This window comes from Neolamprologus multifasciatus, chromosome 5 (assembly GCF_963576455.1).
Source record: "Neolamprologus multifasciatus chromosome 5, fNeoMul1.2, whole genome shotgun sequence".
Taxonomy (NCBI): Eukaryota; Metazoa; Chordata; class Actinopteri; order Cichliformes; family Cichlidae; genus Neolamprologus; species Neolamprologus multifasciatus.
In genome coordinates this window covers 29,428,311-29,440,621 of record NC_140443.1, presented here as the reverse complement: position 1 = coordinate 29,440,621, position 12,311 = coordinate 29,428,311, and the positions used below count along the sequence as shown (strand labels likewise).

At 41.2% G+C, this 12,311-nt stretch overlaps 1 protein-coding gene across 2 annotated transcripts in view; it reads left to right on the top strand.

Annotated features, from left to right (window-relative positions):
* LOC146519031 (cadherin-4-like) overlaps positions 1–12,311 on the top strand; it is a 217,642-nt gene that overhangs the window by 149,655 nt on the left and 55,676 nt on the right. For both annotated transcript variants that reach the window (XM_085160823.1, XM_085160825.1), the window contains exon 5: positions 2,862–3,044. In XM_085160823.1, coding sequence (XP_085016949.1) covers positions 2,862–3,044 — 183 coding nt within the window. The remainder of the gene's footprint in view (positions 1–2,861; positions 3,045–12,311) is intronic.

Sequence of the window (12,311 nt, the reverse complement as noted above, 5' to 3'; positions counted from 1 at the left end):
CGAGAGCAGGTTGGAACGTAGGACCCTGGGGTCCAGCGGTCATTGAAAACAGCGTCAGGGTTGGATGCTTGCTTTTTTTTTTTCATTCTGCTTTAACTTTGTGATTAAAGCCTGATAATGTTGACAGTCCTCTGCAACTCTCAACAGTCAAAGAGAAACAACTAAAATTTCAACTTTTCTTTTCTTTTCTCGTTTTTTTTTTTAGATTTATTTTTAAATGTCTTTTTTTCTTCAATTTAGGTTTTGATAAAAGATCAAAGAACGTTCTTCATATTGAAGACTAGCGCTCTGATGTCTTTTTGTATTAATGAAAAACTAGAAGGGAAACTGCTGCAGTAAAAAAATCGAAAGGTCTGTTTCAAATGTTTCAGAGCAGATATATCAGTGAGCACACACGCTTATTGTATGGCTCTGCCTGTTTGTCAGACTGATAACCTCCAGATGCCAGCTTCAGGGCTCAGGGACTGCGGGCTTGAAGACTGCCCCAGCAACACGAAACATGCCTTGGGAGCAGAGAGGTGCCAGCTGGCCCTGCATGCCTTTGGGTTTCAGGAGCCTCCGGCACATCAGAGGCACACTAACTGACTCCTTGTTATGTGTTCGAGCGCACAATCACACACACTGAGACGTGCAAACTCGCAGACAACTCACCACGCACATATGTTCATGCATTATTTTTACACAATTGCCCATGTGCGCACATGCATTGCACATTGCATTAAGGCTGGGACACACAATTCTCCATATGTGCGCACAGGCATGACTGAACTCACTATTCAGACCAAAAAAGAAAAATCCCAAACCTAATGTGCACCTAGTTCCATGCAAGCCCACCGAGAGCGTGTTCCAGTTTTTCTTTGTAATTTCGGGTCTGTCAGGATGCCAGCAGCCTGTCATCTGCTATGCTGTTTGAAAGTGACAGTCACATGCAGCCACTATACTGATATCATCCACAAGCAGGCTTACAATAAAGGATATCTCCCTTTGGTTGTTTGTCACTCTGCCTGACTGTATCTCTTATTCACTTCTTCATTCCTTCCAAGGAATGTTGAGTTCCGACCGATTGGAATTCTTCAACCTTGTTATCATCAGACCTTCATCAGTAGGCAGATCGATAAAGAGTATCCATTCATTTATTGTGTTTTCTGCTGATAGCCGGGAAAGCAGATAAGGGTTTTATCATAGGAGCAGCAAACCAAACTGAACATAGCTGAGGATGAACTATGGCACATGTCATAACTGTCCATATACACCTGTATAAATATTCTCCATCATCGTCATTCCGTTTGGAGAGAGTTGGGCTTTTTTTCTGTTGTATGTTTGTCATGTTGATATGCCGGCCTATTTTCCCTTGTTTTTGTTTTTAACAGACATTTGCTAACACACTCAGCCATAGAAACACTCTCAAATTCACAGACAGAGACTAATTCCACCTGCCTACCGTGGATGGGCCTGGCACACGCTGCCTCCACTGTGCCAGTTGGTACCTGTGAGTGTTTTGGATGAGTGAAGCTAGAATGAGAGCCATCTTATCTGGGAAACACATCTGGTCCCCTCGTTCTTCTTTCTGTCCCCTAACCATTCACCCCTGGTTGCCCCGCTTCCCCTACGTGGCGTTCCGGCTAAACCCTGAGCCCCTGCTGCCTCGGAGCCTGAGCTTGAGCTTACGGTCCAGTTCTCTGAGCTGTGAATGAGGGAAGAGTTAAAACAAAAGATGAAAAATATTCACTGTGTTTGTTCGGGTGTAGCTTACAGTCTGCCTCCCTCGCAGGGAAAGCAGATGTGCGCTGATAGGATGAACTGCCGACCCGCGTTTGGCGTGGTAACTCGTCTGTGTTTGCTCGTGCGCACACGTGCCCGTGCCACTGTGTTATGTGTATTCCAGGTGGGACGAGCGGGAGGATTTCCACTGTGCTTCAGGTGACAGCGACACACTGCCAGTGAATGTGTGTGTGTACGCGGGGTGCAGAGACAACAATAGGATTATAGGTGGATTACAGAAATATAGCCATATTACACAGGAGGACACCATAGAGGATCCGGGGAAAAACACTCAGTCTTTTACACACCCTTCTAACCCTTATTTCACCAGGCAAGATGAGTAAGAACACAATCTTCTCTCCGCAGCCATAGCTGGGGGAGGTCAGTGCAGTGTGGTGGGGTGTCTTCGCCCATGCACTGCAATGTACAACTTGTCCCCACCACTGTGGTCTGTATGATTATTGAAAGTGCATCAAAAATAAGAGAACACACACTGTCTGAGAAACAGAATACTAGTCCAGAGCATAGACATGATTTAGTCGCTACCGTATATGTGTGGACTGTTCTCGACAACATCGAAAATAACGATAAAAAAACCAAAGAAAAAAAGTGTTTTACTATTTGATTTGATGACAGAGTTGTGTATGGGCAAAGTGTTGCATGGGAGGACAGGGATGGGAGGAAAGCATGTCTGTCTGCAAAAATCTGTGCTGGGATGCAGACAAAGCACAGCAGCTCTATGGACAAAACCCAGCTATGCAGCCTGGGGGGAAATCTCACTTTCTGAGGCAGAAGCTGAGGACTTGGGCAGGCTCAGGTGTCATGCCAAAGGCAGGAATTGTGATGCAGCCGCATTCATAGGGATGTTTATTTATATTTCCCAGTGCCTGCCTCCATCACTCTCCTAGAACCTGTTGTTACACTGACACCAGGTATTTTACTTTTAGCAGAGAAAACTTTTCATTTCACAGCACTTTGTAAAATCACCTTCAAGCCCGGCATGGCAAAAATAATATCAAATGAAAGATTGCGCAAAATTATTCAGTGCAGGACATAGAATGGCATGATATATTATGATATGTGTGGCCTTTTCTTTTCAGATTGGCATTGAGGAAATGCTGTCAAGAGTCTGGGACTCGCCACCCAGGGTTATCAAGTTCCTTCGAAAACATCAGAGAGGCTCCTCTGCCAACGGGCTGAGGCGACAGAAGCGAGACTGGGTCATCCCGCCTATTAATGTGCCTGAAAACTCCAGAGGACCTTTCCCTCATATGCTTGTCAGAGTAAGTGACAGTCTGAGTAACTTCAGCAAACAATGTGTCTTCTCCTGATGTGAAATATGTTTGATGCACCACAAACTTTTATGTAACTTTTGTATAGTTATCTTTGCAGCGAAAAGCTAAGATTGAAAGAAGAGCCAGGTAGAAGACATGTTTTCTTTCAAACTACTTACCGAAGCAAAGAAAGAGAGAAGACTGGGGAATATTCTGTAGTATCTCTTACAATCACCATGAGGCTGAGAGATTCTACATTTTGAGATTTTCTATCAAGCACGCCCAGCGGGTAAAAAAGCACAGCTCTTGTCTCTGATTTAAGTCATGATGCCAGGTGATTTGTCTGCTGTGCTTCTGGGGACCACAAAAAAAAAAAAAATTAAAAAAGGGGGAAAAATACCTTCTTTGGAAATAGGGTTGTTTAAAGGAGTACGTTTTTAGGGCTATTGTCTTAAGTCAAATATACTTACATCTAAAGTGATCACTCTGGGAAAAACTTAGAAGCGGTATGTTTTTCTCACACGGGGCAGGAGGCATAGGGAGGTCAGAGAGGTAACAGAAGAAAAAGTCAAGGGAGGAGAGCAAGACCTCTGCCTCGAGGTCAGAGTGGAATAAAACTGAAAGCAGTGCTGATCTGGCTTTTTGTTGACTTGTGTGAAGACTAAGACGAGCGGCATTAAATGGAACGTGAGCTGGGGTTAGGCCGTCGTGAGACAGGTTAGTTTTACCCTGCTGAAGATGTCGTTGCTATAGCAGTCCTGTAAGTACGACAGGAATTGCAAGTTTAAACATTTGATGTATGTGTTTGGCTGAGGAGCCAATGGTGCGAAGCTACCATCTGCAGGATTGTGAACGAAAGCCTCTAAGTCAGAATCCTGCCTAGATGCAGTGATATCCACAGCGCTGTGGAGCCGTTCATGACTGGGACGGCCAAATGATAATGTCCCCTCTTCAATCGCACACTCACGTTTGTGGAGAACCTTGTGCTAAATAACTTGTGAACAACCTTGTAACAGAAGGTGACTTAACCCACTATCTACCCAATGAAAGAAACATCAAATTGCAAAATATTTTGGTCGAGCTCTTTTTGAAAGGAGCAAAAATATAACTTTCTTGCTTGGTTTCAGAAGAGCAGAGGTACAGAATACTTATTTTCTCTCAGTGAGATTTCTACATCTTCTAATATAGCTTTTCCACTGCTTTTTCACATCACAGTAGGGCTGCCACGATTAGTCGACTAGTTACGATTACATCGACTATCAAAATCGTCGACGACTGATTTAATAGTCGACGTGTCGTTTGAAGCTTTGTAAGATCACAAAAGACGCAGGAATAAGTAGTAGGATTTAAGAGTGTAATAACGGACTGAAGCAGAAGATGGCAGCACTGCACGTACAAGGATGCCAGCTGCCGTTAAACCCTGAAGAAGAAGAAGCTCTGTCCCAGAATTCATAGCGCAGCCCAGCTCAGTTTACAACAATGGCAGCAGCTAGTTAGTTTTGATGTTACTCTTATTATTCTTTCTGGGTCACAAAATAAACGTTTAACATATTTTCAGGCGAGAATGTAGCTGTGTAAACCTCAAATATCTGCTCAGTTTATCAAGACACCACATATTTTCAAAAGCGCTCCAACGTTTTCGGTGATGTCTGTTACCCACTAGCTCGATAGCTAGCCGGGGGCAAGGCTCACTAGAGCCCGTGAGAACACCGGACTCCCGGCAAATCTTTTTCAAACCCACCGCCATCTTTCGCTACTCAGGTTAAATATATATAAGTCACTTAGATAACTTAAAAATGTTATTGTTTGGCTTTTTTTCAGTGTTTTATTTGTTCCTGAGTAAATCGGTTTGGCTGAGATTAAAGTTATAGTTTTTACACAGCTGAATAAACATCAAGCATTCAACTGATTATCAGAAGTGTGAGATGCTCGAGAATATACTCCGGTGTCCTGTTATATTTTAGATAGCAAGGAGTTTATTAAACTTCACCAAAACAATCTGCAAATTTCATTAAAATTTGATAAACTATCATCTTGTCTTTATTTTTAATTAGCACATACCTTAAACACTTAAAGCTGTAAGCTAATGATAGTTATATAAGAGCAGATGCTGCTGGTGCAAAAAGCTGTACGTTTTACGTCCAATGGATGATGATCTGATTAGTCAACTAATCGCAAAAATAATCGGTGACTAGTCGACTATCAAAATAATCGTTTGCGGCAGCCCTACATCACAGTGCATGTCTTTGTGGGTTATAGATCCATGTTGTTATTGAGTGTACAGGGAGCCCAAACACTTTTTTAAGGATGGATTGTGGAAGAAGATGCAGTCAGTTTTGTTTTGTTATTGGGACGGTGTTGTGCACATTTCAGTTCTTTAGCTGTGACATGGGGATACATACAAACCATGCAAAGTTTTGCATGTAAAAAGCTGCGGATAAAACACTGAGAATGCAAACAGTAAAGCCAAGTGTCTCAAGAAAGCCAAGTGTCCATATTTAAACAATTTCATTTTTAAGACATTTTTACCTTTTATGATGCTGTGAGCTTTAACAGTGTTTTTATCAATTCAGCCTCCAGCCCGTTTTTGTCTGTGCGTGAGCTCAGGTCTCTATAAAATAGACTTTGTGAAATTTGTGCTAATAAAGCCTTATTTGAATATGTCGCAGAACTGACAAGTTTTTGTAAACCAGGTCGTGGTTTTTGGCTGCTGCACTGATCCCCACTCTTTTACATACATGGACATCTGGATTTATTAAGGGTTTATATACAGCACCCAGAGATCAAATATCCACCAAGGCAGCTCACACTCCAGGCAGTATTTACTTTTAAGGGAACAGTATTCTTTTATATATTGATTTTGTTTTCTTTGTTCTTTTTAAGTGTACTTTGAGAAGTTAGTGTGCAGTAAAACCAAATGCAAAGTACAAGCTGTTGTTATTTGCCCTGTTTAAACCTGTTTTAAATATACGTCACATAATTATAAGGGTTTGAGGAACTATTTTTTTTAATATTACTATGTGGCTATAGTGCATTTTTAGCATTCATTTCACTGTTTAGTAAAATGTGTTTAAATGTTTAGTTATAAATAACAAGAGAAAAAAGTTTTGAACACAAGTTTATTTTGTTTTCCAAGAAAACAACAAGAAATTATACGTATTCAGGAACGGGGTACATGTACATCATGTACTCAAAAAGTATCCAGTGCCAACATGTTCTTGTCAGTCTAAAAACCCATGATTTAAAAAGATTCATATGGCATTATTATCACTGTGATATTTCTCTCTTGAAGGAGAGGTCAGAGGTCAAATGTGACATGATATTTTAAATCTTCGTACTGTACTTTCTATTTGCTAAGCATACACACCACATTTGTAAGAATCATAGTTTCTTTTTAAGGCTTTCTGTCAAATTTTGACCAATAAATCACTGAGTTGACCTTGAAGCCCGTGGTGGATGTAAGCCAAATTATAATGGATTGTTAACACGACCCTGCTCTGCAGCCTTACAAAGTTTTTTCCCGTCAAAACTTTTCAAGCTGCCAAGCTTAAAGACAGAATGACAAATGCTACCAAAAACATAACCGAAGCCATAACCCCCTCGGCAGCTGTAATAAAAGTGTTATCAGAGCCAGAATACACAAATACATTTAATTGTCACATGGAATGTTTTGATAATAATGAAAAGGAAGATGTGGGTTTTGATTATCAGGCCATCGACGAACAAGCGGGTCGGGAATACACTTGTGGAAGGCATGAGTACTGCTGCTTCACAGTAATTCAGGTTATTAAAGGTTATTACAGACTTTGATCAGTGTGAGTTGTGAACAGAGAGGAGGGAGCAGACAATAACAACACGAGGAAGTACGTTTATGATCGTGAAGTATCAGCTCTTGCATATCTGTCCAATGTCTATTCTGTGATTCAAACTGGAGCTCTGTGAAGACTTTTACCAGTTTGTCACTTTTACTGTTAAAACTTTGAGGTCGCTTCAGGCCATTCTGGTTGAATGTTAGCTTGTGTGCTGAAGTACTTTATTCCAGTGCTGAATTCTGTCATACGTACACTACAGATACCTCTGTCTGTGCAAACAATGACAAAAACAAAGCGCCGTTTAACCAAATAGGATTGCCGAGGTTTTTCCACCACTACCCTAGACTGCATAATCACATGTTGGTTGTCAAATTGATTTTAACCCTCCAAACAGACCTTTGCTGCTGAATTTGTTATGAAGTCGAACATGAAAAGGAAACGGGGAAATGCATGGAAATGAAAAATGAAATGAAAAAGTAATTGATTTTAAAATTCAAAACTAAATTTTTACTTCTCTCACTCTGAGCACATTTTAGAAAAATAAGGCGTGTGTCACCGGTCTGAAGTAATGACTCCAGTCACACATTTCTCTTTCAATAATACCAGTTTTAGTTTGAATTGTAAGCATTTTTTTTCAGAGCACATTTGCCGTTATAGCCCCGGGACTTGAAAGAATTCAATTTTACTCTGCAGCCCATCTACCACTCTGTCATTCTCTGAGTAAAATGGCACAATTCTCACAATCAAAAGGAGAGAATTTGACTATACTGGTATGTAACTGGTCCCTAATACGACCAGTGCAAAACAAATAAGGAAAATCTAAAGCAAGACTCTCGTGGACGTGTCACACTCTTGTGGCTGTCTGCTGGTTGTCTAATCTCTCCTCACTCACTGCCTCTTATCAGTCACCAACACAGAGATGCAGCTTTTACTACCATTTCTGACACACACAGACACACACTAACACACACAAAGTCCCTTACGCCCATTTGTACAGTAAGGCTTACACTTCAGGATTACGGAAATCGCCTTTCACAGGCGTGTCAGCTAGCATGGAAGCCCTCAGCCTCACACATAAACACACAAAACGGGGCCGTGAAGTGTCACAGGAGGGCCCAAATTGTGCTGCCCTGCTGGAGAAATGGACCCTCTTTTATCCCCTTTTCTTGTTGGATTAAGGCTTTTCTGCATACTTGTGACCGCGTCAGTGCTGAGGTTGATCATGCTCTTACATACATTGCACCAGAGTATAGAACGTGCCATATCCCTTGGCCGGAGCGGAAAGCAGTGCACCATAAGGGATGCGACTCTCTTGGTCTGTGCGCTTGTCTGTCCCCGGCTCTCTCTGCAACATATTTCTTCATTCTGACAGGCTGCCGAGGAAAGGAGCAGGGGGGATTCCGTGCTTTATCTCGCTGGTCTCAGAAGTAGCCAAGAACAACCTTTAAAGCTCTCACACTCGATTTCAGGACACACTCGCTCTCTTTGATCTTCGTCCTCTCGCGTTTCTACACTCAAGCTCTCACGTAAAGCTTCATCGGGCTTGGAAAGACCAATTAACCATTGGTTAATTTTACATTGTGGCTCACATACAACCCACTTTGATCTTAAGTGGGCCGGCCCAGTTAAACTCCCTTTTCGGTCAGTGTAAAGAAATTAATGTAACTAAAAGAAGTGCGATTTCAGCAGACTGTCTCATATTTTGTACATGATAAAGTAATTATTCTGTAGTAAACAAAAGCAATCTGTCAGCATGACAGCTTAGATTTAACTGTAAAATATACATTTGTTAACTGTGTATTTAGCTCTCAGTTACATTGGTTTAATATACATGCAAATGGCCACAGGGAGGCCTTAATCATTAGAAAAAGCTTCAAAATACAGTCAAAATATATGCCATTAGTCCAGCAGGCCAGATTGGAGTCTTTGCTGGGCCGATTTTGGGGCCCCAGGCCTTATGTTTGACACCTCTGCACTAGGATATGTGGTTTATGCCAGTTAATCATAATTTATAGTCCATCTGTATACACGTTTCTGTTCTGACAGAGGGAGGAGGGGGCTATTTACCCACTAGATGCACGTTTACGCGGCCCTCCAACAACCTGACTGCTCTGTAGTTGAACACAGATCACGCAAGCGTCTGCTGAATGTTAATTGGTTGACAAGTGGGCCGGAATAGAGCAGGCAGCAACATTGGAGTTCACCAGAAATCGCAATCAAAAACTTCAAAAATAAAATATACAGCATGAAAAGCACAGACAGTGGACACGTTTTGTTGTGTTTACTACTCTGTTTCTCTTCAGCAGTTTTTATGTCACTGCATAACTTTACTCTTCTCTGCAACTTGCTGACAGACCAACAACAGCACAAGCAAGAAAGGCCAACAGACCAGTCTTACTTGTACCACATACTTTTTATACTGCCTTGATCTGGCAACAAAGCTTTCTGCAGGCAGGCGGGCAGTCCTCGGACTGGAGCGGACAGTGAACGTGCTACCTCTGCAGGATCATAAATTCTGCCTTAGATGGCTTTAGATCCAGTCCCTGCTAGTTTAAATCTTAATAAATATTTAGAAAGAATTCCTCATAGCAGAGGTACATCATGCTGGGACGTGCTACATTTACATCCAAGCTAAACAGAAATTTATTCTTCAAAATAAATCCACATAAATCAGCAGTTCCTTCTGTAAGTGCTGAGCAGCATTGTTTTTCAGGTATCCATGCTATTGTAAACCGCACAATGCAGGTGCTTGCTAAAAATTTGACAATGGAAACTCCTGCTGTAGGTCTGTCTCTGTGTGTTAGCCCTGCGACACACTGGCGATCTGTCCAGTGTACCCCGCTTCTCGCCCTATGGTAGCTGGGGTAGGCTCCAGCCCCCCCACGACCCTGATAAGGATATGTAGAAGAGCATGGATGAATGGATTTAGTCTTATTTAGTTAATCATTCATACATACACTCATTAGTTCTTCATGTTATGTTTCATATCATTCTCTCATTGCCAACACCATCACACTGTTAAAGGTTTGATTGCAATATCCTGGTTCAGTTGCTCAGAGCCAATTTTTCTTCATTGAAACAAATGGAAATGGCTCTCTCTGTTTCTCTGTCTCCCTCGCTCGCTCGCAGACACCAGTGGAGTAGAGGAGCTCCATTCTACTGCAGGCCATATTTACCTTGACGTGTGCGTTTCAGTCATGAAGAACTTCAAGTGGTGCAGCTTTGATGGCATTGATTTACCATTGTGTTCAAATGGAATATGCTTCAAAGCTTTCGCTGTCAAATTATTTGACATGACAGATGTAAGTGCAGTGGAAATGGAGAGGTTGAAAAACAGCTTGAGTTAAATGGATACCAAGGTAGATAGCAAGAATTACTTGGTTTTTTTTTGGAGGGACTGAATAGCGGGGAGGACGGTAGATGGAAAAGGGAGAATGGGGGACAGGCTGAGATTGAAACAAAAAAGAAGAAAAGAAAAAAATGGAAAGTCTTTCGAGAGTGCTGTAAATCTGCGGGGTGAGAGAGGCCAACATTAGTTTCAGGCCATTTGTGGCATTCTCATCTCAACCGTCTCCTGCAGCACCTACACTGGGGCCAATGAGGCAAAACTGATGGAAAGCAGTCTGAATATAGGAGAGAAAAAAATTCCCCTTTTCATTTAACCAGGCTGCAAATATTGGCTTCCTCCCTGACCCACGGTTAGGACAATGAGTTGGAAATAATTGGGCCGAGTGTGGACAGTTATTTTTAAATGTGATTGCACAAGCCAAGAGAAAACATGACAGAAAAATGTTTGTATTTGCTGTTTCTGTTATGGCGGATTATTCTATACCATTTATTATTGCACTAAATTTCACTGTAATGATGCGTTTATTACATCTTCTTATCGCACGGCAACATTTGAACGTAAAATTAAGATCTTGTCTAAACCAGCTTCTCAGTAAGATTTAGTTTGTTTTTTAATAACTCACTCATATATTCTAATAAAATATATATTGTAATATAGCATAGTATCGTAAGTGTCACAGACTGAATAACTGCAGTAGGAACTTATTAAAAGTAAACAAATGTTATGTGTGCCAACCACTTCAACATCCGAGTGACCTTTACTTTTAAAACCAAAGGAATGTCTGCTTTTTAATGGTATTTTTTTAAACTAAAATCTGCGTGTGTTTATGTGTTTATATTTTATGTGCAGGGGAGAGAGTTAGCTCATTTGTAATGACACTGTAATGTCTGTACAGTTGTTTGCTCAGTACCCAAAATGAAAACACGGTGGTGTATTTACAACCTCGCATTGCTCAGTGTATTTCATTACAGCTCATAATGAGTTTGTAATATGATTTTTGGATGCGCTTGTGTTGTCTGCAGTTTTATTGCATCTCTTGTGCATTGAAATACATTGTGTCTACTTTGTGTGTCTACTTTGTGTGTGCATACACCTTGTGTATACACCATTGTGTGTGTCAGTATCCCTGTATCCAGCTTTTGGCTGTTTGCGTTAGTGGGACAAAAGGCACCTCTGTATATTAAATTATTCAAAAGCTGGTTTATCTAAATTTAACACTTGGCAGAAATCCTCACATCCCCAAAAAGTTTGCACACTGATTACTTATTCCCTGCAGCCCACTTTCTAGATGGAAATCACTTGTACTTACATCCATTCACTTGTGCTGCTGCCGGTGCTGATGGTGGGAGCTTTCAAGGATACTGTAGGAAACCAACTTTAAGGCAGACTCAAATTACCTACTTTAGCACCTCAAACACATCAGGATTTACAAAAGTATTGTATATTCAACAACAGCCATGGTAAAAAAAAAAGTGCACCCTCTTTTAATTTTAAGGTTTTGTGTATAATGACAAAAATAATAATAATAATAATGATCTGATTCTCATCCGGTTTTAGAGTTTACACCGTGTAGCTTGTAGAGCCACTTTAAGTAGCAAAACCCTAAAATATGAAAGAAATCATTTTCAGAATGACATATCAGTCTCAGGTTGGTGCTTCTGTGCTTTGAGTTTGCAGGCATTTGTTTGTTCAGAGCTCTCTCGTGATCCTGATCGCAGCATCAAGCTGAGGTCGAGATTTTTCAGTGGGCTGTTGCAACACCTTGATTCTCTTCTGCATTTACTGCAAATGTGCTGGTGTGCTTGGGATCACTTTCCTGTTGCATAACCACAGCTTTAGCTGTTGTACAGATGATCTTGCATTTGATTCTAGAGTACTTTGGTATACAGAGGAGTTCTTGGTGGACTCAATGACTACAAAGTGCCCGTGGCTGTAAAACAAGCTCAAACCATCACCCCTCCACCACATGCATGGTTGCTGGTATGATATGCTGAGATGCTGTGGTTATTTTTTTTACAGTTTTTCTGATCATTATACAGTCTAACCTTGGAGTAAATTTGCTGGGACATCCACTCCTGGGAAGATTGGCAGCTGTTTTGAATGTTTTCCGTTAAT